The sequence below is a fragment of the Salvelinus namaycush genome, unplaced genomic scaffold (assembly GCF_016432855.1).
Source record: "Salvelinus namaycush isolate Seneca unplaced genomic scaffold, SaNama_1.0 Scaffold1135, whole genome shotgun sequence".
NCBI lineage: Eukaryota > Metazoa > Chordata > Actinopteri > Salmoniformes > Salmonidae > Salvelinus > Salvelinus namaycush.
The window spans coordinates 22,522-48,969 of NW_024057826.1; the positions used below are offsets into that span (position 1 = coordinate 22,522).

At 50.2% G+C, this 26,448-nt stretch overlaps 1 protein-coding gene across 1 annotated transcript in view; it reads right to left on the minus strand.

Annotated features, from left to right (window-relative positions):
- Positions 1-993: 993 nt before the first annotated feature.
- LOC120035893 (filaggrin-2-like) overlaps positions 994-26,448 on the minus strand; it is a 41,824-nt gene continuing 16,369 nt past the window's right edge. Inside the window, exons 4-9 of the mRNA XM_038982355.1 lie at positions 13,427-13,550; positions 8,915-8,974; positions 8,734-8,809; positions 6,365-6,472; positions 1,737-3,122; positions 994-1,559 (exon numbers count right to left, since the gene is read on the minus strand). Coding sequence (XP_038838283.1) covers positions 1,484-1,559; positions 1,737-3,122; positions 6,365-6,472; positions 8,734-8,809; positions 8,915-8,974; positions 13,427-13,550 — 1,830 coding nt within the window. The 3' untranslated portion in view covers positions 994-1,483. The remainder of the gene's footprint in view (positions 1,560-1,736; positions 3,123-6,364; positions 6,473-8,733; positions 8,810-8,914; positions 8,975-13,426; positions 13,551-26,448) is intronic.

The window sequence follows — 26,448 nt, forward strand, 5'->3', positions numbered from 1 at the left end:
AGGATCCACAGGGCCAAGGTGTCCTCTCTCCACGGCCAGGACCCACAGGGCCAAGGTGTCCTCTCTCCACGGCCAGGATCCACAGGGCCAAGGTTTCCTCTCTCCACGGCCAGGATCCATAGGGCCAAGGTTTCCTCTCTCCACGGCCAGGATCCACAGGGCCAAGGTGTCCTCTCTCCACGGCCAGGGTCCACAGGGCCAAGGTGTCCTCTCTCCACGGCCAGGATCCACAGGGCCAAGGTGTCCTCTCTCCACGGCCAGGATCCACAGGGCCAAGGTGTCCTCTCTCCACGGCCAGGATCCACAGGGACAAGGTGTCCTCTCTCCACGGCCAGGATCCACAGGGCCAAGGTGTCCTCTCTCCACGGCCAGGATCCACAGGGCCAAGGTGTCCTCTCTCCACGGCCAGGATCCACAGGGCCAAGGTGTCCTCTCTCCACGGCCAGGATCCACAGGGCCAAGGTGTCCTCTCTCCACGGCCAGGATCCACAGGGCCAAGGTGTCCTCTCTCCACGGCCAGGATCCACAGGGCCAAGGTGTCCTCTCTCCACGGCCAGGATCCACAGGGCCAAGGTGTCCTCTCTCCACGGCCAGGGTCCACAGGGCCAAGGTGTCCTCTCTCCACGGCCAGGACCCACAGGGCCAAGGTGTCCACTCTCCACGGCCAGGATCCACAGGGCCAAGGTGTCCTCTCTCCACGGCCAGGATCCACAGGGCCAAGGTGTCCTCCACGGCCATGTCCACTCTGGACACATGGAAAAAAGCAGCAGTGGACATTTGTGAACTCTTAACTAACATGCCTTTACATGCGTGAAATTTGAATAAATAATTTTTCACTATTTCTGAGTCTATCAGATTTTGCAATTGCTATCAGATTGCTGTAAAAATACAAAAAATCTGCAGAAAAACAATATGTGGTTAAATTCCCATGTACGGAATAAGAAAATAAGAATTGAAATGGGTTTCCATCGCATTTTCAACTCTACTGATGGTTGCATTAAATGTTGCATTATATAGTAAATGTGCCCATTCTGGTCTTGGCACGTGCCGTCAAGCCAACAGCTGGCAGACACAGAGCGGGTAGGCTGGCTACATGATACGATTATTATGGATAAGAGACAGATCATTTTACTTGTCAAACGGCAGTCAAGCATCGATCATCACGTCACCAGAATCAGACCCTCGATATTTATTAGAAAGGAGCATCAAGATGCCAAGTTTCCTTCAATGTGATGGTTATTACATCAATATTTGACCATAAAGGCGTTTCCACCAACATTTTACAGACACAAACAGATCCCACCTTGTTATTGTCTCCCAAAAATGTGCAGAAAAAAAAGACAAATGAAATATTGTGTAAATAAATGTCTTCCATACAGGTAGCCTAGCGGTTAAGAACGGTTTGGGCCAGTCTCTGAGACGACTATGTGAACAAATCTGTTGATGTGCCTGGCACTAATAAGTCAGTAACATGTTTGTTGTGTTATCTGTGTTCTTTCAGGGTCAGCTCCTGCATCTGGGATGGGAAGAGGTCTTGGTACGGAGACAACTCTACAGACCTGAGAGAGAGAGAGAGAGAGAGAGAGAGAGAGAGAGAGAGAGAGAGAGAGAGAGAGAGAGATCCTATGTAATGAAGTGTCTCTGGCAGCAAACGGAGGACAACAACAGAGAGACAGAACACTAGAGCGTACACACAGACTGGTGACAACCTCTCAGACATAGCAGACTGTACGTACCAACCTGCCATGTAGTGGATGTCCCTGGAAGGTCTGGGGCTGGTGTGGGAGCTGGTGAGGGTGTGACTCGTGCAAGGAGTTTGTGGTACGTACCTTCCCCCCACCCCCAACCCCCCCAGGTTATTCCTCAGGTACCAGTCCCTCAGGCCCTCCAGAGCCAGGGCCTTGTGCAGGCTACGGGTGGGGTCGTCTGGGGTGATGGAGTCAGAGTACAGGGGTGGTCTCGGACGGTGGTTATGGTTGAGATCGGGACTGGGTCCTGATCCAGAACCCAACTGGTGCTGGTGGGACTCAACCCCAAATCCCTGGTGAGGGTACAGGGCAGCTGTGGAGGTCCCGGTTGAGGAGGAGGAGGAGGGAGGGAGAGGAGGATCAAAGGAGCAGGAGGAGGAGGAGGAGAGAACAGCCTCCTGCTGGTGTTGCTGGAGGGGATTGAAGGGACCACAGGACTTGGTGCGGGTCACCTTGACCTGACGTGGCTCGCCAGGCTTCCCCCGGAGCATCAGGGGACTTCTGTAGGCTGGAGGTCCCTCGGAGAGATGCAGGGGCTGGGGTCCTGAGAGATGCCCCTGCGGCTGGGGGTGATGGTGGGGGTAACCATTGAAGTGAGAAAGAGAAGATGCAGGGACAGAGGAGGGGAACTTCCCATTGCCGTGGACTTGTTCAACCTGCCTCTGTTGCTTCCACCACACATAGTCCATCAGGATATCACCGTAACCTCCTCTGTCTCCTCGTCCCCGACCCCCCACCCCTACAGACACTCGACCAACCAGCCTGTTGTGCTCCACCCCGTGTCCATTCACCAGCTGTCTCTCTGGGCTGGACTTCTGGACGTTCAGCTGCCTCAGATGACCGTCCGTCAGCGCCTCGGAACTCTCGTACGGGGGTCCCCCTCTGAAGGGCATGCCTCTTGACCTTTGACCCTGAACTTGACCCTCGTTGCAGGATGTGGTCCGGTCCAGTAGTGCCTCTGAGCTGCTGCTACGTTGCTGGTTGCTATATGGGCAGCTGCCTCCTCTCTCATAGGGGCCAGAGGAAGGACCAGATGAGGGGCCAGATGAGGGGCCAGATGAGGGGCCAGATGAGGGACCAGATGAGGGACCAGAGGAGGGACCAGAGGAGGGACCAGATGAGGGGCCAGATGAGGGGCTAGAGGAGGGGCCAGAGGAGGGATCAGAGGAGGGATCAGAGGAGGGGCCAGAGGAGGGATCAGAGGAGGGGCCAGAGGAGGGGCCAGAGGAGGGACCAGATGAGGGGTCAGAGGAGGGGCCAGAGGAGAGGCCAGAAGAAGACCCAGAGGAAGGGCCAGATGAAGAGCCGCCGTCCAGAGACTGTGGAAGAACAACTGGGGTCGACCACTGCTTGGTCCCACTGGATATATCTGAACTGGGAAGCAATAGAGATACATACAAAATGGATTAAACCACTGAAGGAGGAGAAGGAAGATCAGGAGAAAGATGAAGATGAAGAAGAATCCTGTTTGTCTGAGATACAGTGCCTTCAGAAAGTATTCAGACCCCTTGACTTTTTCCACATTTTGTTAGGTTACAGCCGTATTCTAAAATGTATTAAATAGTTTTTTTCCCCCATCAATCTACACCCAATACCCCATAATGACAAAGCAAAAACAGGTTTTTAGAATTTTTTGCAAATGTATAAAAAAACAACAACGGAAATATCACATTAACATAAGTATTGAAACCCTTTACTCAGTACCTTGCTGAAGCACCTTTGGCAGCGATCGAGCCTTCTTGGGTATGAAGCTACAAGCTTGGCACACCTGTATTTGGGGAGTTTCTCTCATTCTTCTCTGCAGATCCTCTCAAGCTCTGTCAGGTTGGATGGGGAGCGTTGCTCTCAGAGATGTTCGATCGGGTTCAAGTCTGGGCTCTGGCTGGGCCAATCAAGGACATTCAGAGACCTGAAATCACTCCTGCTTTGTCTTGGCTGTGTGCTTTGGGTCTTTGTCCTGTTGGAAGGTGAACCTTCGCCCTAGTCTGAGGTCCTGAGCGTTTTTCATCAAGGATCTCTCTGTACTTTGCTCTGTTCATCTTTGCCTCGATCCTGACTAGTCTTCCAGTGCCTGCCGTTGAAAACCATCCTCACAGCATGATGCTGCCACCACCATGCTTCACCATAGGGATGGTGCCAGGTTTCCTCCAGACGTGATGCTTGGCATTCAGGCCAAAGAGTTCAATCTTGGTTTCATCAGACCAGAGAATCTTGTTTCTCATGGTCTGAGAGTCCTTTAGGTGCCTTTTGGCAAACTCCAAGCGGGCTGTCATGTGCCTTTTACTGAGGAGTGGCTTCCGTCTGGCCACTCTACCATAAAGGCCTGATTGGTGGAGTGCTGCAGAGATGGTTGTCATCCTGGAAGGTTCTCCCATCTTAACAGAGGAACTCTTGATCTCTGTCAGAGTGACCATCGGGTTCTTGGTCACCTCCCTGACCAAGACCCTTTTCCCCCGATTGCTCAGTTTGGCCGGGCGGCCAGCTTTAGGAAGAGTCTTGGTGGTTCCAGACTTCTTCCATTTAAGAATGATGGAGGCCACTGTGTTCTTGGAGACCTTCAATGTTGCAGAAATGTTTTGGTTCCCTTCCCCAGATCTGTGTCTCAACACAATCCTGTCTCGGAGCTCTACGGACAATTCCTTCGATCTCATGGCTTGGTTTTTGCTCTGACATGCACTGTCAACTGTGGGACCTTTATATAGACAGGTGTGTACCTTTCCAAATCATGTTCAATCAATTGAATGTACCACAGGTGGACTCCAATCAAGTTGTAGAAACATCTCAAGGATGATCAATGGAAACAGGATTCACTTGAGCTCAAATTCGAGTCTCATAGCAACGGGTCTGAATACTTATGTAAATAAGGTATTTTATTTACTTTTTAAAAATAAATTAGCCAAAATTTCAAGGAACCTGTTTTCGCTTTGTCGTTATGGGGTATTGTGATTAGATCGCTGAGGATTTGTATTTATTTAATCAATTTTAGAATAAGGCTGTAACGTAAATTGTTTGGGAAAAAGTCAAGGGGTCTGAATACTTTCCGAAGGCACTGTAGATTCAGACTTCTAGCTTCAGCACTATGAAACGTCAGCTCACCTGATGTGGTTGGACACCTGACAGGTAGACGTCAGCTCACCTGATGTGGTTGGACACCTGACAGGTAGACGTCAGCTCACCTGATGTGGTTGGACACCTGACAGGTAGACTTCAGCTCACCTGATGTGGTTGGACACCTGACAGGTAGACGTCAGCTCACCTGATGTGGTTGGACACCTGACAGGTAGACGTCAGCTCACCTGATGTAGTTGGACACCTGACAGGTAGACTTCAGCTCACCTGATGTGGTTGGACACCTGACAGGTAGACGTCAGCTCACCTGATGTGGTTGGACACCTGACAGGTAGACGTCAGCTCACCTGATGTGGTTGGACACCTGACAGGTAGACGTCAGCTCACCTGATGTGGTTGGACACCTGACAGGTAGACGTCAGCTCACCTGATGTGGTTGGACACCTGACAGGTAGACGTCAGCTCACCTGATGTGGTTGGACACCTGACAGGTAGAGTTACTGGTATAGATGAAGACGTTAGCTCACCTGATGTGGTTGGACACCTGACAGGTAGACGTCAGCTCACCTGATGTAGTTGGACACCTGACAGGTAGACGTCAGCTCACCTGATGTGGTTGGACACCTGACAGGTAGACGTCAGCTCACCTGATGTGGTTGGACACCTGACAGGTAGACTTCAGCTCACCTGATGTAGTTGGACACCTGACAGGTAGACGTCAGCTCACCTGATGTGGTTGGACACCTGACAGGTAGACTTCAGCTCACCTGATGTAGTTGGACACCTGACAGGTAGACGTCAGCTCACCTGATGTGGTTGGACACCTGACAGGTAGACGTCAGCTCACCTGATGTGGTTGGACACCTGACAGGTAGACGTCAGCTCACCTGATGTGGTTGGACACCTGACAGGTAGACGTCAGCTCACCTGATGTGGTTGGACACCTGACAGGTAGACTTCAGCTCACCTGATGTGGTTGGACACCTGACAGGTAGACGTCAGCTCACCTGATGTGGTTGGACACCTGACAGGTAGACGTCAGCTCACCTGATGTAGTTGGACACCTGACAGGTAGACTTCAGCTCACCTGATGTGGTTGGACACCTGACAGGTAGACGTCAGCTCACCTGATGTGGTTGGACACCTGACAGGTAGAGTTACTGGTATAGATGAAGACGTCAGCTCACCTGATGTGGTTGGACACCTGACAGGTAGACGTCAGCTCACCTGATGTGGTTGGACACCTGACAGGTAGACGTCAGCTCACCTGATGTGGTTGGACACCTGACAGGTAGACTTCAGCTCACCTGATGTGGTTGGACACCTGACAGGTAGACGTCAGCTCACCTGATGTGGTTGGACACCTGACAGGTAGACGTCAGCTCACCTGATGTGGTTGGACACCTGACAGGTAGACGTCAGCTCACCTGATGTAGTTGGACACCTGACAGGTAGACGTCAGCTCACCTGATGTAGTTGGACACCTGACAGGTAGACGTCAGCTCACCTGATGTAGTTGGACACCTGACAGGTAGACGTCAGCTCACCTGATGTAGTTGCGGACAGTAGTGGATCCGTTCCATGCGAGGAGTTGTGTGGCAGGTGCACTCGTTCCCTCCACGTTGGAAATACTTCTTGGAAGAGTCCGACGCGGGCTAGACGGGGACACACACACAACAGTACCACAACAACAACTCCATAAAACAGTCTCAAGACAGGACGTAACCTTAGTGATAGGTCAGGAAGTTAGAATGTACTAGAACTGGGCCATGGATTACGTAGGAGACAACATTGTTCTTCCTGTGTATCAGTGGCTGACAGGAACGTTTGATTGGAAGGAAGATTCATTATACTGTAGATGTGGACAGAATAGATAGTTACTACTATAGTGGCAAATAGATACAGTGCTACCCGTCTGTAGTTTACTACTATCTATTCTGTCCACATCTACATCTAGGCCTCTACATCTAGGCCTGCTATGTAGCCTAGTAGTTTGTATTATTTGTTTGTGCAGTAAATACATGTAGCTTAGTAGTTTGTACAATTATATTTTATGACATTTGTTTTGCTTGCTCGTTGGGGTTTTAGGCTAGGTACACACGTAGGATCTTAATTGGATCCAGTTTGCGACAGCTGGAAAATAATCCCCCGGCAACAGGAAATGTGAATTATTATTGTGGATTATAATTAATGGACATTTTTGTAGTGGTTGATAAGGGGACAATCAAGTCAAAGTGGAAATGAGAAACTTCATAAGTGTAACATCTGCTTCCAGCTCACACTCTCAAACACATAGACCCCCTGAACGCAGATCACTCTCCAGATCCCAATCACCTGAAATCTCATCACCTGTATGTCATTATCACACACTATTTAGTTCAGTTCTTTGCCCCCCCTCACTGTGAGGTACGTTACTAGCCTTTTCCCTGCCTGTACTGTTGCCTTGTTGGACCCCATGTGTATGACCTTCTGCCTGCCCCTGGACCCAGCTACCTGCCTCCTCCTGTGTATGACCTTCTGCCTGTCCCTGGACCCAGCTAACTGCCTCCTCCTGTGTATGACCTTCTGCCTGCCCCTGGACCCAGCTACCTGCCTCCCCCTGTGTATGACCTTCTGCCTGCCCCTGGACCCAGCTACCTGCCTCCTCCTGTGTATGACCTTCTGCCTGTCCCTGGACCCAGCTACCTGCCTCCTCCTGTGTATGACCTTCTGCCTGCCCCTGGACCCAGCACCCTGCCTCCTCCTGTGTATGACCTTCTGCCTGCCCCTGGACCCAGCTACCTGCCTCCTCCTGTGTATGACCTTCTGCCTGCCCCTGGACCCAGCTACCTGCCTCCTCCTGTGTATGACCTTCTGCCTGCCCCTGGACCCAGCTACCTGCCTCCTCCTGTGTATGACCTGCTGCCTGCCGCTGGGCCCAGCTACCTGCCTCCTCCTGTGTATGACCTTCTGCCTGCCGCTGGGCCCAGCTACCTGCCTCCTCCTGTGTATGACCTTCTGCCTGCCCCTGGACCCAGCTACCTGCCTCCTCCTGTGTATGACCTTCTGCCTGCCCCTGGACCCAGCTACCTGCCTCCTCCTGTGTATGACCTTCTGCCTGCCCCTGGACCCAGCTACCTGCCTCCTCCTGTGTATGACCTTCTGCCTGCCCCTGGACCCAGCTACCTGCCTCCTCCTGTGTATGACCTTCTGCCTGCCCCTGGACCCAGCTACCTGCCTCCTCCTGTGTATGACCTTCTGCCTGCCCCTGGACCCAGCTACCTGCCTCCTCCTGTGTATGACCTTCTGCCTGCCCCTGGACCCAGCACCCTGCCTCCTCCTGTGTATGACCTTCTGCCTGCCCCTGGACCCAGCTACCTGCCTCCTCCTGTGTATGACCTTCTGCCTGCCCCTGGACCCAGCTACCTGCCTCCTCCTGTGTATGACCTTCTGCCTGCCCCTGGACCCAGCTACCTGTCTCCTCCTGTGTATGACCTTCTGCCTGCCCCTGGACCCAGCTACCTGCCTCCTCCTGTGTATGCCCTTCTGCCTGCCCCTGGACCCAGCTACCTGCTTCCTCCTGTGTATGACCTTCTGCCTGCCCCTGGACCCAGCTACCTGCCTCCTCCTGTGTATGACCTTCTGCCTGCCCCTGGACCCAGCTACCTGCCTCCTCCTGTGGTCCTTTACAATAAACACCTGCTGTTCCCTGCGCTTGAAACCAGCTCTCTGTCTCGCCTCGTGTTCATTACAATTAGCCCTTTTAAACCTCAACATACACTACAAGTTTTACATTTCTCCTGCAACCGGGTGATCAAATTAAGATCCTACATCTGTAAAGAACTTTGTAACAACTGCTGATGTGAAAAAAAGGGCTTTATAAAAATAAATGTGATTGATATTGGGTCATAGACGGGGGATGGTGTAGCTGCAGTACCTGGAAGTGTAGACCAGTGAGTTGTGTGGTGTTGTGGTCCTCAACGTGTAATAGATCTCAACAGGAGAACGCTCATCTAGAGAGAGAGAGGGAGTAATTACCATTACCGGGGGGGACAGCTTCCTACACAAACTGCTGAACTGTAGAGTCAGACATGGAGCTGCTACTCCTATAGACTTACCATTGTCACGGTCCCCTGTAGAGTCAGACATGGAGCTGCTCTCTGAGTTCACAGTGTCGTCTGTGGATGGACACAAAGAAAATTACTTTGATGAACACCCCCCCCCCCCCCCCACACACACACACAATCACATCTGAGTCTTGAGTCAAATTTACATGCAAATATCCAATGAGAATCAATGCGTGATTTACATAAGTCGGAGTTTGAGGTGAATATGTCCGGTAGCGTACCCACAACCACAAGCAAACACACGGTAAGACTCAGCCCTCACTGTGTACCCACAACCACAAGCAAACACACGGTAGGACTCAGCCCTCACTGTGTACCCACAACCACACGGTAGGACTCAGCCCTCACTGTGTACCCACAACCACACGGTAGGACTCAGCCCTCACTGTGTACCCACAACCACACGGTAGGACTCAGCCCTCACTGTGTACCCACAACCACACGGTAAGACTCAGCCCTCACTGTGTACCCACAACCACAAATAATGTAAACACACATGGGCTGTCTGTAATAATGTAAACACACATGGGCTGTCTGAAATAATGTAAACACACATGGGCTGTCTGAAATAATGTAAACACACATGGGCTGTCTGTGATAATGTAAACACACATGGGCTGTCTGTGATAATGTAAACACACATGGGCTGTCTGTGATAATGTAAACACACATGGGCTGTCTGAAATAATGTAAACACACATGGGCTGTCTGAAATAATGTAAACACACATGGGCTGTCTGTAATAATGTAAACACACATGGGCTGTCTGTAATAATGTAAACACACATGGGCTGTCTGTGATAATGTAAACACACATGGGCTGTCTGAAATAATGTAAACACACATGGGCTGTCTGAAGTAATGTAAACACACATGGGCTGTCTGTAATAATGTAAACACACATGGGCTGTCTGTGATAATGTAAACACACATGGGCTGTCTGTGATAATGTAAACACACATGGGCTGTCTGAAATAATGTAAACACACATGGGCTGTCTGAAATAATGTAAACACACATGGGCTGTCTGTGATAATGTAAACACACATGGGCTGTCTGTGATAATGTAAACACACATGGGCTGTCTGAAATAATGTAAACACACATGGGCTGTCTGTGATAATGTAAACACACATGGGCTGTCTGTGATAATGTAAACACACATGGGCTGTCTGTGATAATGTAAACACACATGGGCTGTCTGAAATAATGGCACCCTAGTAAAGCACTAAAACAGCAGCCTGGTCAAAAGTAGTGCACTAAATAGGAAATAGTTTACTATTTAAGACTTGGCCTGTGGTGGAGTGAGTCAGGTGGTAGTTACATCACTGGCAGCATTGTGCTCTGTCTGTCAACATGTCTTCATGTGCTTTCCTGGACATCCTGGTGGGTGTGTGTGTGTGTGTGTCAGCCAAGTAACAATGACAGGAAAGGGCCCACTGTTCCTGACTTCCTTCTCTTCTCTGTAACAATTCCCTCCCTCCCTCCCCCTCTACATGCCTCCCTCCCCCACTCCCTCCATCCCCCTCTCCCTCCATCCCACTCTTCCTCCCCCCTCCTCCTCTCCATGCCTCCCCCTCCTCCTCCCTCCCTCCCCCTCTCCCTCCATCCCACTCTTCCTCCCCCCTCCTCCTCTCCATGCCTCCCCCTCTTCCTCCCTCCCCCTCTTCCTCCCCCCTCCTCCCTCCCCGTCTCCATGCCTCCCCCTCCCTCCCTCTCTCCATGCCTCCCCCTCCCTCCCTCTCCATGCCTCCCCCTCTTCCTCCCTCCTCCTCCCTCCATCCCCCTCTTCCTCTAACCCAGGGCAGGTCCCTTAACTTTCTCTGCTAACCCAGGACAGGTCCCTTAACTTTCTCTGTACAGATGTATTAAGCTAACCCAGGGCAGGTCCCTTAACTTTCTCTGTACAGATGTATTAAGCTAACCCAGGGCAGGTCCCTTAACTTTCTCTGCTAACCCAGGGCAGGTCCCTTAACTTTCTCTGCTAACCCAGGGCAGGTCCCTTAACTTTCTCTGCTAACCGAGGGCAGGTCCCTTAACTTTCTCTGCTAACCCAGGACAGGTCCCTTAACTTTCTCTGTACAGATGTATTAAGCTAACCCAGGGCAGGTCCCTTAACTTTCTCTGCTAACCCAGGACAGGTCCCTTAACTTTCTCTGCTAACCCAGGACAGGTCCCTTAACTTTCTCTGTACAGATGTATTAAGCTAACCCAGGGCAGGTCCCTTAACTTTCTCTGTACAGATGTATTAAGCTAACCCAGGGCAGGTCCCTTAACTTTCTCTGTACAGATGTATTAAGCTAACCCAGGGCAGGTCCCTTAACTTTCTCTGCTAACCCAGGGCAGGTCCCTTAACTTTCTCTGCTAACCCAGGGCAGGTCCCTTAACTTTCTCTGCTAACCCAGGGCAGGTCCCTTAACTTTCTCTGCTAACCCAGGGCAGGTCCCTTAACTTTCTCTGCTTACCCAGGGCAGGTCCCTTGACCTTCTCTGTACAGATGTATTAAGCTAACCCAGGGCAGGTCCCTTAACTTTCTCTGCTAACCCAGGGCAGGTCCCTTAACTTTCTCTGCTAACCCAGGGCAGGTCCCTTGACTTTCTCTGCTAACCCAGGGCAGGTCCCTTAACTTTCTCTGCTTACCCAGGGCAGGTCCCTTGACTTTCTCTGCTATCCCAGGGCAGGTCCCTTAACTTTCTCTGCTAACCCAGGGCAGGTCCCTTGACTTTCTCTGCTAACCCAGGGCAGGTCCCTTAACTTTCTCTGCTTACCCAGGGCAGGTCCCTTGACTTTCTCTGTACAGATGTATTAAGCTAACCCAGGGCAGGACCCTTAACTTTCTCTGCTAACCCAGGGCAGGTCCCTTAACTTTCTCTGCTAACCCAGGGCAGGTCCCTTAACTTTCTCTGCTAACCCAGGGCAGGTCCCTTAACTTTCTCTGCTTACCCAGGGCAGGTCCCTTAACTTTCTCTGCTAACCCAGGGCAGGTCCCTTAACTTTCTCTGTACAGATGTATTAAGCTAACCCAGGGCAGGTCCCTTGACTTTCTCTGCTAACCCAGGGCAGGTCCCTTGACTTTCTCTGCTAACCCAGGGCAGGTCCCTTGACTTTCTCTGCTAACCCAGGGCAGGTCCCTTAACTTTCTCTGCTAACCCAGGGCAGGTCCCTTAACTTTCTCTGCTTACCCAGGGCAGGTCCCTTAACTTTCACTGTTCTCCAAGGGACATGTTTATCACATAGCTTTGTTAATTCAGTGAGAAAGTAATCCCATGCATTTTGGGCTGTTGGGATTAGTTGGAATCTCTGCCAGTTTATGTATATCAAGTCATCAATGTAATAATCAATATTTAAATGCTGGACATTGTCTTGAATTAATCAATATTTAACTGTTTACATTGTCTTGAATTAATCAATATTTAACTGTTTACATTGTCTTGAATTAATCAATATTTAACTGTTTACATTGTCTTGAATTAATCAATATTTAACTGTTTACATTGTCTTGAATTAATTTTTTTTATTTTTTATTTCACCTTTATTTAACCAGGTAGGCTAGTTGAGAACAAGTTCTCATTTTCAACTGCGACCTGGCCAAGATAAAGCATAGCAGTGTGAACAGACAACAACACAGAGTTACACATGGAGTAAACAATAAACAAGTCAATAACATGGTAGAAAAAGAGAATCTATATACAATGTGTGCAAAAGGCATGAGGAGGTAGGCAATAAATCGAATAATTACAATTTAGCAGATTAACACTGGAGTGATAAATCATCAGATGATCATGTGCAAGTAGAGATACTGGTGTGCAAAAGAGCAGAAAAGTAAATAAATAAAAGCAGTATGGGGGGTGAGGTAGGTAAATTGGGTGGGCTATATACCGATGGACTATGTACAGCTGCAGCGATCGGTTAGCTGCTCAGATAGCAGATGTTTAAAGTTGTTGAGGGAGATAAAAGTCTCCAACTTCAGAGATTTTTGCAATTCGTTCCAGTCGCAGGCAGCAGAGAACTGGAAGGAAAGGCGTCCAAATGAGGTTTTGGCTTTAGGGATGATCAGTGAGATACACCTGCTGGAGCGCGTGCTACGGGTGGGTGTAGCCATCGTGACCAGTGAACTGAGATAAGGCGGCACTTTACCTAGCATAGCCTTGTAGATGACCTGGAGCCAGTGGGTCTGACGACGAACATGTAGCGAGGGCCAGCCGACTAGGGCATACAGGTCGCAGTGGTGGGTCGTATAAGGTGCTTTAGTAACAAAATTATTCCGTTTGTGTGGTGCTTTAGGTCTCTTCATTTTCCTAAAAGGCTGATGCAGAATTTGTTACAGTGAAAAATCACTGCCACCTGGTCCTGCTAGCATAGAGCTAAATGTGCCAGGTTATCTGATGGGAACAGCTAACATGCAGCATTTTATCACGTGCAACCATGTTCACAATTTTAACTGGCTGATGCGCATTTTGAGACTGAAAAAAAACGTTTTCTAATGGAGGTGTGTGTTATTACCTGTGTGACATCCTCTGTGTACAGTCCTCTTGGTGTGGATTTGGTGCTGATCAGAGTCTACATGTTGTCTCAGGCCACTGCTGAACAAAGTCTTCTTAGGCTTCCTCTGACACATTTCCTCCTCCTACGCAACAACAGGGATATAAACTGAGTCAGTCCCTCAGGCTACAATATGTCTGACCAATTATAATGCATGTCCTATCTCAGTCCCTCAGGCTACAATATGTCTGACCAATTAGAATGCATGTCCTATCTCAGTCCCTCAGGCTACAATATGTCTGACCAATTAGAATGCATCTCCTATCTCAGTCCCTCAGGCTACAATATGTCTGACCAATTAGAATGCATGGCCTATCTCAGTCCCTCCTGCTACAATTTGTCTGACCAATTCGAATGCAGGAGGACGCCCACAGACTCCTGTTTTGCTCTAGGACGACCACAGACTCTCGTTTTGTTCTAGGACGCCCACAGACTCTGGTTTTGTTCTAGGACGCCCACAGACTCTTGTTTTGCTCTAGGACGCCCACAGACTCTTGTTTTGCTCTAGGACGCCCACAGACTCTTGTTTTGTTCTAGGACGCCCACAGACTCTTGTTTTGTTCTAGGACGCCCACAGACTCTCGTTTTGTTCTAGGACGCCCACAGACTCTCGTTTTGCTCTAGGACGCCCACAGACTCTCGTTTTGTTCTAGGACGACCACAGACTCTCGTTTTGTTCTAGGACGCCCACAGACTCTCGTTTTGTTCTAGGACGCCCACAGACTCTCGTTTTGTTCTAGGACGCCCACAGACTCTCGTTTTGTTCTAGGACGCCCACAGACTCTCGTTTTGTTCTAGGACGCCCACAGACTCTCGTTTTGTTCTAGGACGACCACAGACTCTCGTTTTGTTCTAGGACGACCACAGACTCTCGTTTTGTTCTAGGACGACCACAGACTCCTTTTTGTTCTAGGACGCCCACAGACTCCTGTTTTGTTCTAGGACGCCCACAGACTCCTGTTTTGTTCTAGGACGCCCACAGACTCTTGTTTTGCTCTAGGACGCCCACAGACTCTCGTTTTGCTCTAGGACGCCCACAGACTCTCGTTTTGCTCTAGGACGCCCACAGACTCTCGTTTTGTTCTAGGACGACCACAGACTCTCGTTTTGTTCTAGGACGACCACAGACTCTCGTTTTGTTCTAGGACGACCACAGACTCTCGTTTTGTTCTAGGACGACCACAGACTCTCGTTTTGTTCTAGGACGACCACAGACTCTCGTTTTGTTCTAGGACGACCACAGACTCTCGTTTTGTTCTAGGACGACCACAGACTCTCGTTTTGCTCTAGGACGACCACAGACTCTCGTTTTGCTCTAGGACGCCCACAGACTCTCGTTTTGCTCTAGGACGCCCACAGACTCTCGTTTTGTTCTAGGACGACCACAGACACTTGTTTTGTTCTAGGAGGACCACAGACTCTCGTTTTGTTCTAGGACGCCCACAGACTCTTGTTTTGTTCTAGGACGCCCACAGACTCTCGTTTTGTTCTAGGACGACCACAGACTCTCGTTTTGTTCTAGGACGACCACAGACTCTCGTTTTGCTCTAGGACGCCCACAGACTCTCGTTTTGTTCTAGGACGCCCACAGACTCTCGTTTTGTTCTAGGACGCCCACAGACTCTCGTTTTGTTCTAGGACGACCACAGACTCTCGTTTTGTTCTAGGACGACCACAGACTCTCGTTTTGTTCTAGGACGACCACAGACTCCTTTTTGTTCTAGGACGCCCACAGACTCCTGTTTTGTTCTAGGACGCCCACAGACTCCTGTTTTGCTCTAGGACGCCCACAGACTCTCGTTTTGTTCTAGGACGACCACAGACTCTCGTTTTGTTCTAGGACGACCACAGACTCTCGTTTTGTTCTAGGACGACCACAGACTCTCGTTTTGTTCTAGGACGACCACAGACTCTCGTTTTGTTCTAGGACGCCCACAGACTCTCGTTTTGTTCTAGGACGCCCACAGACTCTCGTTTTGTTCTAGGACGCCCACAGACTCTCGTTTTGTTCTAGGACGACCACAGACTCTCGTTTTGTTCTAGGACGACCACAGACTCCTTTTTGTTCTAGGACGCCCACAGACTCCTGTTTTGTTCTAGGACGCCCACAGACTCCTGTTTTGCTCTAGGACGCCCACAGACTCTCGTTTTGCTCTAGGACGCCCACAGACTCTCGTTTTGCTCTAGGACGCCCACAGACTCTCGTTTTGTTCTAGGACGACCACAGACTCTCGTTTTGTTCTAGGACGACCACAGACTCTCGTTTTGTTCTAGGACGACCACAGACTCTCGTTTTGTTCTAGGACGCCCACAGACTCTCGTTTTGTTCTAGGACGACCACAGACTCCTTTTTGTTCTAGGACGCCCACAGACTCCTGTTTTGTTCTAGGACGCCCACAGACTCCTGTTTTGCTCTAGGACGCCCACAGACTCTCGTTTTGCTCTAGGACGCCCACAGACTCTCGTTTTGTTCTAGGACGACCACAGACTCTCGTTTTGTTCTAGGACGACCACAGACTCTCGTTTTGTTCTAGGACGACCACAGACTCTCGTTTTGTTCTAGGACGACCACAGACTCTCGTTTTGTTCTAGGACGCCCACAGACTCTCGTTTTGTTCTAGGACGCCCACAGACTCTCGTTTTGTTCTAGGACGCCCACAGACTCTCGTTTTGTTCTAGGACGCCCACAGACTCGTTTTGTTCTAGGACGCCCACAGACTCTCGTTTTGTTCTAGGACGCCCACAGACTCTCGTTTTGTTCTAGGACGCCCACAGACTCTCGTTTTGTTCTAGGACGCCCACAGACTCTCGTTTTGTTCTAGGACGCCCACAGACTCTCGTTTTGTTCTAGGACGCCCACAGACTCTCGTTTTGTTCTAGGACGACCACAGACTCTCGTTTTGCTCTAGGACGCCCACAGACTCTCGTTTTGTTCTCGGACGACCACAGACTCTTGTTTTGTTCTAGGACGACCACAGACTCTCGTTTTGTTCTAGGACGACCACAGACTCTCGTTTTGTTCTAGGACGACCACAGACTCTCGTTTTGTTCTAGGACGACCACAGACTCTCGTTTTGTTCTAGGACGACCACAGACTCTCGTTTTGTTCTAGGACGCCCACAGACTCTCGTTTTGTTCTAGGACGCCCACAGACTCTCGTTTTGCTCTAGGACGCCCACAGACTCTCGTTTTGCTCTAGGACGCCCACAGACTCTCGTTTTGCTCTAGGACGACCACAGACACTCGTTTTGCTCTAGGACGACCACAGACACTCGTTTTGCTCTAGGATGACCACAGACTCTCGTTTTGCTCTAGGACGCCCACAGACTCTCGTTTTGTTCTAGGACGACCACAGACTCTCGTTTTGTTCTAGGACGACCACAGACTCTCGTTTTGTTCTAGGACGACCACAGACTCTCGTTTTGTTCTAGGACGCCCACAGACTCTCGTTTTGTTCTAGGACGCCCACAGACTCTCGTTTTGTTCTAGGACGCCCACAGACTCTCGTTTTGTTCTAGGACGCCCACAGACTCTCGTTTTGTTCTAGGACGACCACAGACTCTCGTTTTGCTCTAGGACGCCCACAGACTCTCGTTTTGTTCTAGGACGACCACAGACTCTCGTTTTGTTCTAGGACGCCCACAGACTCTCGTTTTGCTCTAGGACGCCCACAGACTCTCGTTTTGTTCTAGGACGACCACAGACTCTCGTTTTGTTCTAGGACGCCCACAGACTCTCGTTTTGTTCTAGGACGCCCACAGACTCTCGTTTTGTTCTAGGACGCCCACAGACTCTCGTTTTGTTCTAGGACGACCACAGACTCTCGTTTTGTTCTAGGACGCCCACAGACTCCTGTTTTGTTCTAGGACGCCCACAGACTCCTGTTTTGTTCTAGGACGCCCACAGACTCCTGTTTTGTTCTAGGACGCCCACAGACTCTCGTTTTGTTCTAGGACGACCACAGACTCTCGTTTTGCTCTAGGACGCCCACAGACTCTCGTTTTGCTCTAGGACGCATACAGACTCTCGTTTTGTTCTAGGACGACCACAGACTCCTTTTTGTCTAGGACGCCCACAGACTCTCGTTTTGTTCTAGGACGCCCACAGACTCTCGTTTTGTTCTAGGACGCCCACAGACTCTCGTTTTGCTCTAGGACGCCCACAGACTCTCGTTTTGCTCTAGGACGCCCACAGACTCTCGTTTTGCTCTAGGACGCCCACAGACTCTCGTTTTGCTCTAGGACGCCCACAGACTCTCGTTTTGCTCTAGGACGCCCACAGACTCTCGTTTTGCTCTAGGACGCCCACAGACTCTCGTTTTGCTCTAGGACGCCCACAGACTCTCGTTTTGTTCTAGGACGCCCACAGACTCTCGTTTTGTTCTAGGACGCCCACAGACTCTCGTTTTGTTCTAGGACGCCCACAGACTCTCGTTTTGTTCTAGGACGCCCACAGACTCTCGTTTTGTTCTAGGACGCCCACAGACTCTCGTTTTGTTCTAGGACGCCCACAGACTCTCGTTTTGTTCTAGGACGCCCACAGACTCTCGTTTTGTTCTAGGACGACCACAGACTCTCGTTTTGTTCTAGGACGACCACAGACTCTCGTTTTGTTCTAGGACGACCACAGACTCTCGTTTTGCTCTAGGACGACCACAGACTCTCGTTTTGTTCTAGGACGACCACAGACTCTCGTTTTGTTCTAGGACGACCACAGACTCTCGTTTTGTTCTAGGACGCCCACAGACTCCTTTTTGTTCTAGGACGCCCACAGACTCTCGTTTTGTTCTAGGACGCCCACAGACTCTCGTTTTGCTCTAGGACGCCCACAGACTCTCGTTTTGCTCTAGGACGCCCACAGACTCTCGTTTTGCTCTAGGACGCCCACAGACTCTCGTTTTGCTCTAGGACGACCACAGACTCTCGTTTTGTTCTAGGACGACCACAGACTCTCGTTTTGTTCTAGGACGCCCACAGACTCTCGTTTTGTTCTAGGACGCCCACAGACTCTCGTTTTGTTCTAGGACGACCACAGACTCTCGTTTTGTTCTAGGACGACCACAGACTCTCGTTTTGCTCTAGGACGCCCACAGACTCTCGTTTTGTTCTAGGACGACCACAGACTCTCGTTTTGTTCTAGGACGCCCACAGACACTCGTTTTGCTCTAGGACGCCCACAGACTCTCGTTTTGTTCTAGGACGCCCACAGACTCCTTTTTGTTCTAGGACGACCACAGACTCTTGTTTTGTTCTAGGACGACCACAGACTCCTTTTTGTTCTAGGACGACCACAGACTCTCGTTTTGTTCTAGGACGCCCACAGACTCTCGTTTTGTTCTAGGACGCCCACAGACTCTCGTTTTGTTCTAGGACGCCCACAGACTCCTTTTTGTTCTAGGACGACCACAGACTCTTGTTTTGTTCTAGGACGACCACAGACTCTCGTTTTGCTCTAGGACGCCCACAGACTCTCGTTTTGTTCTAGGACGCCCACAGACTCCTTTTTGTTCTAGGACGACCACAGACTCTTGTTTTGTTCTAGGACGACCACAGACTCCTTTTTGTTCTAGGACGCCCACAGACTCTCGTTTTGTTCTAGGACGCCCACAGACTCTCGTTTTGTTCTAGGACGCCCACAGACTCTCGTTTTGTTCTAGGACGCCCACAGACTCTCGTTTTGTTCTAGGACGCCCACAGACTCCTTTTTGTTCTAGGACGCCCACAGACTCCTTTTTGTTCTAGGACGACCACAGACTCTTGTTTTGTTCTAGGACGACCACAGACTCCTTTTTGTTCTAGGACGCCCACAGACTCTCGTTTTGTTCTAGGACGCCCACAGACTCTCGTTTTGTTCTAGGACGCCCACAGACTCTCGTTTTGTTCTAGGACGCCCACAGACTCTCGTTTTGTTCTAGGACGCCCACAGACTCTCGTTTTGCTCTAGGACGCCCACAGACTCTCGTTTTGTTCTAGGACGCCCACAGACTCTCGTTTTGCTCTAGGACGCCCACAGACTCTCGTTTTGCTCTAGGACGACCACAGACTCTCGTTTTGTTCTAGGACGCCCACAGACTCCTGTTTTGTTCTAGGACGCCCACAGACTCTCGTTTTGCTCTAGGACGCCCACAGACTCTCGTTTTGTTCTAGGACGACCACAGACTCTCGTTTTGTTCTAGGACGACCACAGACTCTCGTTTTGTTCTAGGACGACCACAGACTCTCGTTTTGCTCTAGGACGCCCACAGACTCTCGTTTTGCTCTAGGACGCCCACAGACTCTCGTTTTGTTCTAGGACGACCACAGACTCCTTTTTGTTCTAGGACGCCCACAGACTCTCGTTTTGTTCTAGGACGCCCACAGACTCTCGTTTTGTTCTAGGACGACCACAGACTCTCGTTTTGTTCTAGGACGCCCACAGACACTCGTTTTGCTCTAGGACGCCCACAGACTCTCGTTTTGTTCTAGGACGCCCACAGACTCCTTTTTGTTCTAGGACGCCCACAGACTCCTTTTTGTTCTAGGACGACCACAGACTCCTTTTTGTTCTAGGACGCCCACAGACTCCTTTTTGTTCTAGGACGCCCACAGACTCTCGTTTTGTTCTAGGACGCCCACAGACTCTCGTTTTGTTCTAGGACGCCCACAGACTCTCGTTTTGTTCTAGGACGCCCACAGACTCCTTTTTGTTCTAGGACGACCACAGACTCTTGTTTTGTTCTAGGACGACCACAGACTCCTTTTTGTTCTAGGACGCCCACAGACTCTCGTTTTGTTCTAGGACGCCCACAGACTCTCGTTTTGTTCTAGGACGCCCACAGACTCTCGTTTTGTTCTAGGACGCCCACAGACTCCTTTTTGTTCTAGGACGACCACAGACTCTTGTTTTGTTCTAGGACGACCACAGACTCCTTTTTGTTCTAGGACGCCCACAGACTCTCGTTTTGTTCTAGGACGCCCACAGACTCTCGTTTTGTTCTAGGACGCCCACAGACTCTCGTTTTGTTCTAGGACGCCCACAGACTCTCGTTTTGCTCTAGGACGACCACAGACTCTCGTTTTGTTCTAGGACGCCCACAGACTCCTGTTTTGTTCTAGGACGCCCACAGACTCTCGTTTTGCTCTAGGACGACCACAGACTCTCGTTTTGTTCTAGGACGACCACAGACTCTCGTTTTGTTCTAGGACGACCACAGACTCTCGTTTTGTTCTAGGACGACCACAGACTCTCGTTTTGTTCTAGGACGACCAGACTCTCGTTTTGTTCTAGGACGCCCACAGACTCTCGTTTTGTTCTAGGACGCCCAGACTCCCGTTTTGTTCTAGGACGACCACAGACTCTCGTTTTGCTCTAGGACGACCACAGACTCTCGTTTTGCTCTAGGACGCCCACAGACTCTTGTTTTGTTCTAGGACGCCCACAGACTCTCGTTTTGTTCTAGGACGCCCAGACTCTCGTTTTGCTCTAGGACGACCACAGACTCTTGTTTTGTTCTAGGACGACCATAGACTCTTGTTTTGTTCTAGGACGACCATAGACTCTCGTTTTGTTCTAGGACGCCCACAGACTCTTGTTTTGCTCTAGGACGCCCACAGACTCTTGTTTTGCTCTAGGACACCCACAGACTCTTGTTTTGTTCTAGGACGACCACAGACTCTCGTTTTGTTCTAGGACGCCCACAGACTCTCGTTTTGTTCTAGGACGCCCACAGACTCTCGTTTTGTTCTAGGACGACCACAGACTCTCGTTTTGTTCTAGGACGACCACAGACTCTCGTTTTGTTCTAGGACGCCCACAGACTCTTGTTTTGCTCTAGGACGCCCACAGACTCTCGTTTTGTTCTAGGACGACCACAGACTCTCGTTTTGTTCTAGGACGACCACAGACTCCTTTTTGTTCTAGGACGCCCACAGACTCTCGTTTTGTTCTAGGACGCCCACAGACTCTTGTTTTGTTCTAGGACGACCACAGACTCTCGTTTTGTTCTAGGACGCCCACAGACACTTGTTTTGCTCTAGGACGCCCACAGACTCTTGTTTTGTTCTAGGACGCCCACAGACTCTCGTTTTGTTCTAGGACGCCCACAGACTCCTTTTTGTTCTAGGACGACCACAGACTCCTTTTTGTTCTAGGACGCCCACAGACTCTCGTTTTGTTCTAGGACGCCCACAGACTCTCGTTTTGCTCTAGGACGCCCACAGACTCTCGTTTTGCTCTAGGACGCCCACAGACTCTCGTTTTGCTCTAGGACGCCCACAGACTCTCGTTTTGTTCTAGGACGCCCACAGACTCTCGTTTTGTTCTAGGACGCCCACAGACTCCTGTTTTGTTCTAGGACGCCCACAGACTCGTTTTGCTCTAGGACGCCCACAGACTCTCGTTTTGTTCTAGGACGACCACAGACTCTCGTTTTGTTCTAGGACGCCCACAGACTCTCGTTTTGTTCTAGGACGCCCACAGACTCTCGTTTTGTTCTAGGACGCCCACAGACTCTTGTTTTGTTCTAGGACGCCCACAGACTCTCGTTTTGTTCTAGGACGACCACAGACTCTCGTTTTGTTCTAGGACGACCACAGACTCTCGTTTTGTTCTAGGACGACCACAGACTCTCGTTTTGTTCTAGGACGACCACAGACTCTCGTTTTGTTCTAGGACGACCACAGACTCTTCTGAAGGCTTTGTCTTGCTTTGTTTGCTGTTCTCAGTATTATGTCTATCTCTGATAAGCTACCCAGGAAAGGGCTGAAAATAGCCCATATTAATATATGTAGACTTAGAAATAAGGTTCATGAAATCAATAACTTGATGACATCAGATAACATTCATATATTAGCCATTTCTGAGACTCACTTAGCTCATTAACATGATGATACATCTGTAGCAATACAAGGATATAACATCTATAGAAGAGACAGAAATGCTTATGGGGGAGGTGTTGCTGTATATATTCAGAGCCATATCCCTGTAATGCTTATGGGGGAGGTGTTACTGTATATATTCAGAGCCATATCCCTGTAATGCTTATGAGTAAAGATGAAACTATTTGTGAAATTATGTAATGTGATGTTAACCTTTAGAATGAGAGAATTGTATTCCCTGTAAAAGTTTAACTAAATCATTGGCCACGCCCCCGTGAGCACAGACATGATCAGGCGTCATGGAACCGCCTTTTTCTATTGTTACGAATAAAAACCCCTCCTGAGGAAATCCTCTTCAGACTAAGCAAACCCCCCCCCCCCCCAGTGGTTGAGTACCAAGACTAGAAAACCATACGACGTGGACCATTGGCCTCACGGCGGGAAATGGTTCAACTCTGAGACTATCGATCCCTACAGAATATGAGCAAAATCTTAGATACTAATTACTAGTCTGCAGCTAGAAATTATGTAAACCTGGGATGCGAATACCGACAACCGCCCGAAACATCTACTCTAAGGACAATTGACGCCTGACGTATTCGTTACAACGGACACTATCAGGAGCCGCCGATAGAGCCACCAACATGAGTAACCAGAGACTCTCTGATAAACTGACTCTCCCGCAGACGGACTGACGATTCCAACAGAGAAGACAACAACGACATATGGGTGTAAATATATTGATTGCAATTATTCCTGAATGAGCGGCCGTTCATGTGCAAAGGATTAGCATTTCAATTAATATAATTATCCACTGTGTGTAGTAAATCCATTTTGTCTTTCCCACTCCTTATCGGTCCACACCCCCTTTCCTTTGTCCACCAAGCAGTCATACCGGTTTTGCCCACTAGGGAATCTTCCCTATCATTGTTAGTAACCATATCTACTGTTTGTTTATGCATTTCTGTGATTATTTAGTTAGTTAGTAAATAAATTATTAAGCCAATTGGTGTATGGATGATTCATGGTTTAGGCTGGGTTCGTGCAGATAACCAAGAATTCTACGGCGTTTGAAATGAGACTAACGTGAGGTAAAGAATAATTCATTAATAGAAGACTAATTGATCAGATATTAAAATATCTGAAGAGTTATACTCTGAAAATTATAACTTTGTAATCTGAATATTTTTCCGTGGTGCCCCGACTTCCTAGTTAATTAAATGTACATGATTAGTTTAATCACGTAATAATAATTACAGAGAATTGACAGTCTTCACCTTTAATGATGCCAAAGACACGACACTGTAATCTGGTTCAGGTTATTAATCAACCTACCAGGGTGTTTACAAATACTACAGGAACAAGATCATCCACATGTATTGATCACATGTTTACTAATACTGTAGAACTTTGTTCTAAAGCTGTATCTGTACCCATTGGATGCAGTGATCATAATATAGTGGCTATATCCAGGAAAGCCAAAGTTCCAACAGCTGGGCCTAAAATAGTCTAGAAGAGATCATACAAAACATTTTGCTGTGACTCTTATGTGGATGATGTTAAAAATATTTGTTGGTCTGATGTGATTGATAAGGAGCATCCAGACGCTGCACTTGATGAATTTATGTAATTGCTTCTTCCAATGATTGATAAACATGCACCTGTTAAGAAACTGACTGTTAGAACTGTTAAGGCTCCATAGAATGATGAGGAATTGAAAAACGGTATGGTTGAAAGAGATGGGGGCAAAAGGAGTGGCTAATAAGTCTGGCTGCACATCTGACTGGCTGACTTACTGCAAATTGAGAAATGTTGTGACAAAACTTAACAAAAAGAACAGGAAACTGTATTATAAAGCCAAGATCAATGACAAAAATATGTTGTGTCATGTATACGCAGGGAGTCAGGAAGCAGGAAGTCAGGAAGCAGGAAGTCAGGGAGTCAGGAAGCAGGGAGTCAGGAAGCAGGGAGTCAGGAAGCAGGGAGTCAGGGAGTCAGGAAGCAGGGAGTCAGGAAGCAGGGAGTCAGGAAGCAGGGAGTCAGGAAGCAGGGAGTCAGGAAGCAGGGAGTCAGGAAGTCAGGAAGCAGGGAGTCAGGAAGCAGGGAGTCAGGAAGCAGGGAAGCAGGGAGTCAGGAAGCAGGGAGTCAGGAAGCAGGGAGTCAGGAAGCAGGGAGTCAGGAAGCAGGGAGTCAGGAAGCAGGGAGTCAGGATGCAGGGAGTCAGGATGCAGGGAGTCAGGAAGCAGGGAGTCAGGAAGCAGGGAGTCAGGAAGCAGGGAGTCAGGAAGCAGGGAGTCAGGAAGCAGTGAGTCAGGAAGCAGGGAGTCAGGAAGCAGGGAGTCAGGAAGCAGGGAGTCAGGAAGTCAGAAAGCAGGGAGTCAGGAAGCAGGGAGTCAGGAAGCAGGGAGTCAGGAAGTCAGGAAGCAGGGAGTCAGGAAGCAGGGAGTCAGGAAGTCAGGAAGCAGGGAGTCAGGAAGTCAGGAAGCAGGGAGTCAGGAAGCAGGGAGTCAGGCAGCAGGGAGTCAGGCAGCAGGGAGTCAGGCAACAGGGAGTCAGGCAACAGGGAGTCAGGCAGCAGGGAGTCAGGAAGCAGGGAGTCAGGAAGCAGGGAGTCAGGAAGCAGGGAGTCAGGGAGTCAGAAGCAGGGAGTCAGGAAGCAGGGAGTCAGGAAGCAGGGAGTCAGGGAGTCAGAAGCAGGGAGTCAGGAAGTAGGAAGCAGGGGAGTCAGGAAGCAGGGGAGTCAGGAAGCAGGGGAGTCAGGAAGCAGGGGAGTCAGGAAGCAGGGGAGTCAGGAAGCAGGGGAGTCAGGAAGCAGGGGAGTCAGGAAGCAGGGGAGTCAGGGAGTCAGGGAGTCAGGAAGCAGGAAGTCAGGAAGCAGGGAGTCAGGAAGTCAGGAAGCAGGGTGTCAGGAAGCAGGGAGTCAGGAAGTCAGAAAGCAGGGAGTCAGGAAGCAGGGAGTCAGGAAGCAGGAAGTCAGGAAGCAGGGAGTCAGGAAGCAGGGAGTCAGGAAGCAGGGAGTCAGGAAGCAGGGAGTCAGGAAGCAGGGAAGCAGGGAGTCAGGAAGCAGGGAGTCAGGAAGCAGGGAGTCAGGAAGCAGGGAGTCAGGAAGCAGGGAGTCAGGAAGTCAGAAAGCAGGGAGTCAGGAAGCAGGGAGTCAGGAAGCAGGGAGTCAGGAAGCAGGGAGTCAGGAAGCAGGGAGTCAGGAAGTCAGGAAGCAGGGAGTCAGGAAGCAGGGAGTCAGGAAGTCAGGAAGCAGAGAGTCAGGAAGCAGGGAGTCAGGCAGCAGGGAGTCAGGCAGCAGGGAGTCAGGCAGCAGGGAGTCAGGCAGCAGGGAGTCAGGCAGCAGGGAGTCAGGAAGTCAGGAAGCAGGGAGTCAGGAAGCAGGGAGTCAGGAAGCAGGGAGTCAGGGAGTCAGGGAGTCAGGGAGTCAGGGAGTCAGGAAGCAGGGAGTCAGGAAGCAGGGGAGTCAGGAAGCAGGGGAGTCAGGAAGCAGGGGAGTCAGGAAGCAGGGGAGTCAGGAAGCAGGGGAGTCAGGAAGCAGGGGAGTCAGGAAGCAGGGGAGTCAGGAAGCAGGGGAGTCAGGAAGCAGGGGAGTCAGGAAGCAGGGGAGTCAGGAAGCAGGGGAGTCAGGAAGCAGGGGAGTCAGGAAGCAGGGGAGTCAGGAAGCAGGGGAGTCAGGAAGCAGGGGAGTCAGGAAGCAGGGGAGTCAGGAAGCAGGGGAGTCAGGAAGCAGGGGAGTCAGGAAGCAGGGGAGTCAGGAAGCAGGGGAGTCAGGAAGCAGGGAGTCAGGAAGCAGGGGAGTCAGGAAGCAGGGAGTCAGGAAGCAGGGAGTCAGGAAGCAGGGAGTCAGGAAGCAGGGAGTCAGGAAGCAGGGAGTCAGGCAGCAGGGAGTCAGGAAGCAGGGAGTCAGGAAGCAGGGAGTCAGGAAGCAGGGAGTCAGGAAGCAGGAAGTCAGGAAGCAGGAAGTCAGGAAGCAGGGAGTCAGGAAGCAGGGAGTCAGGAAGCAGGGAGTCAGGAAGCAGGGAGTCAGGAAGCAGGGAGTCAGGCAGCAGGGAGTCAGGAAGCAGGGAGTCAGGAAGCAGGGAGTCAGGAAGCAGGGAGTCAGGAAGCAGGAAGTCAGGAAGCAGG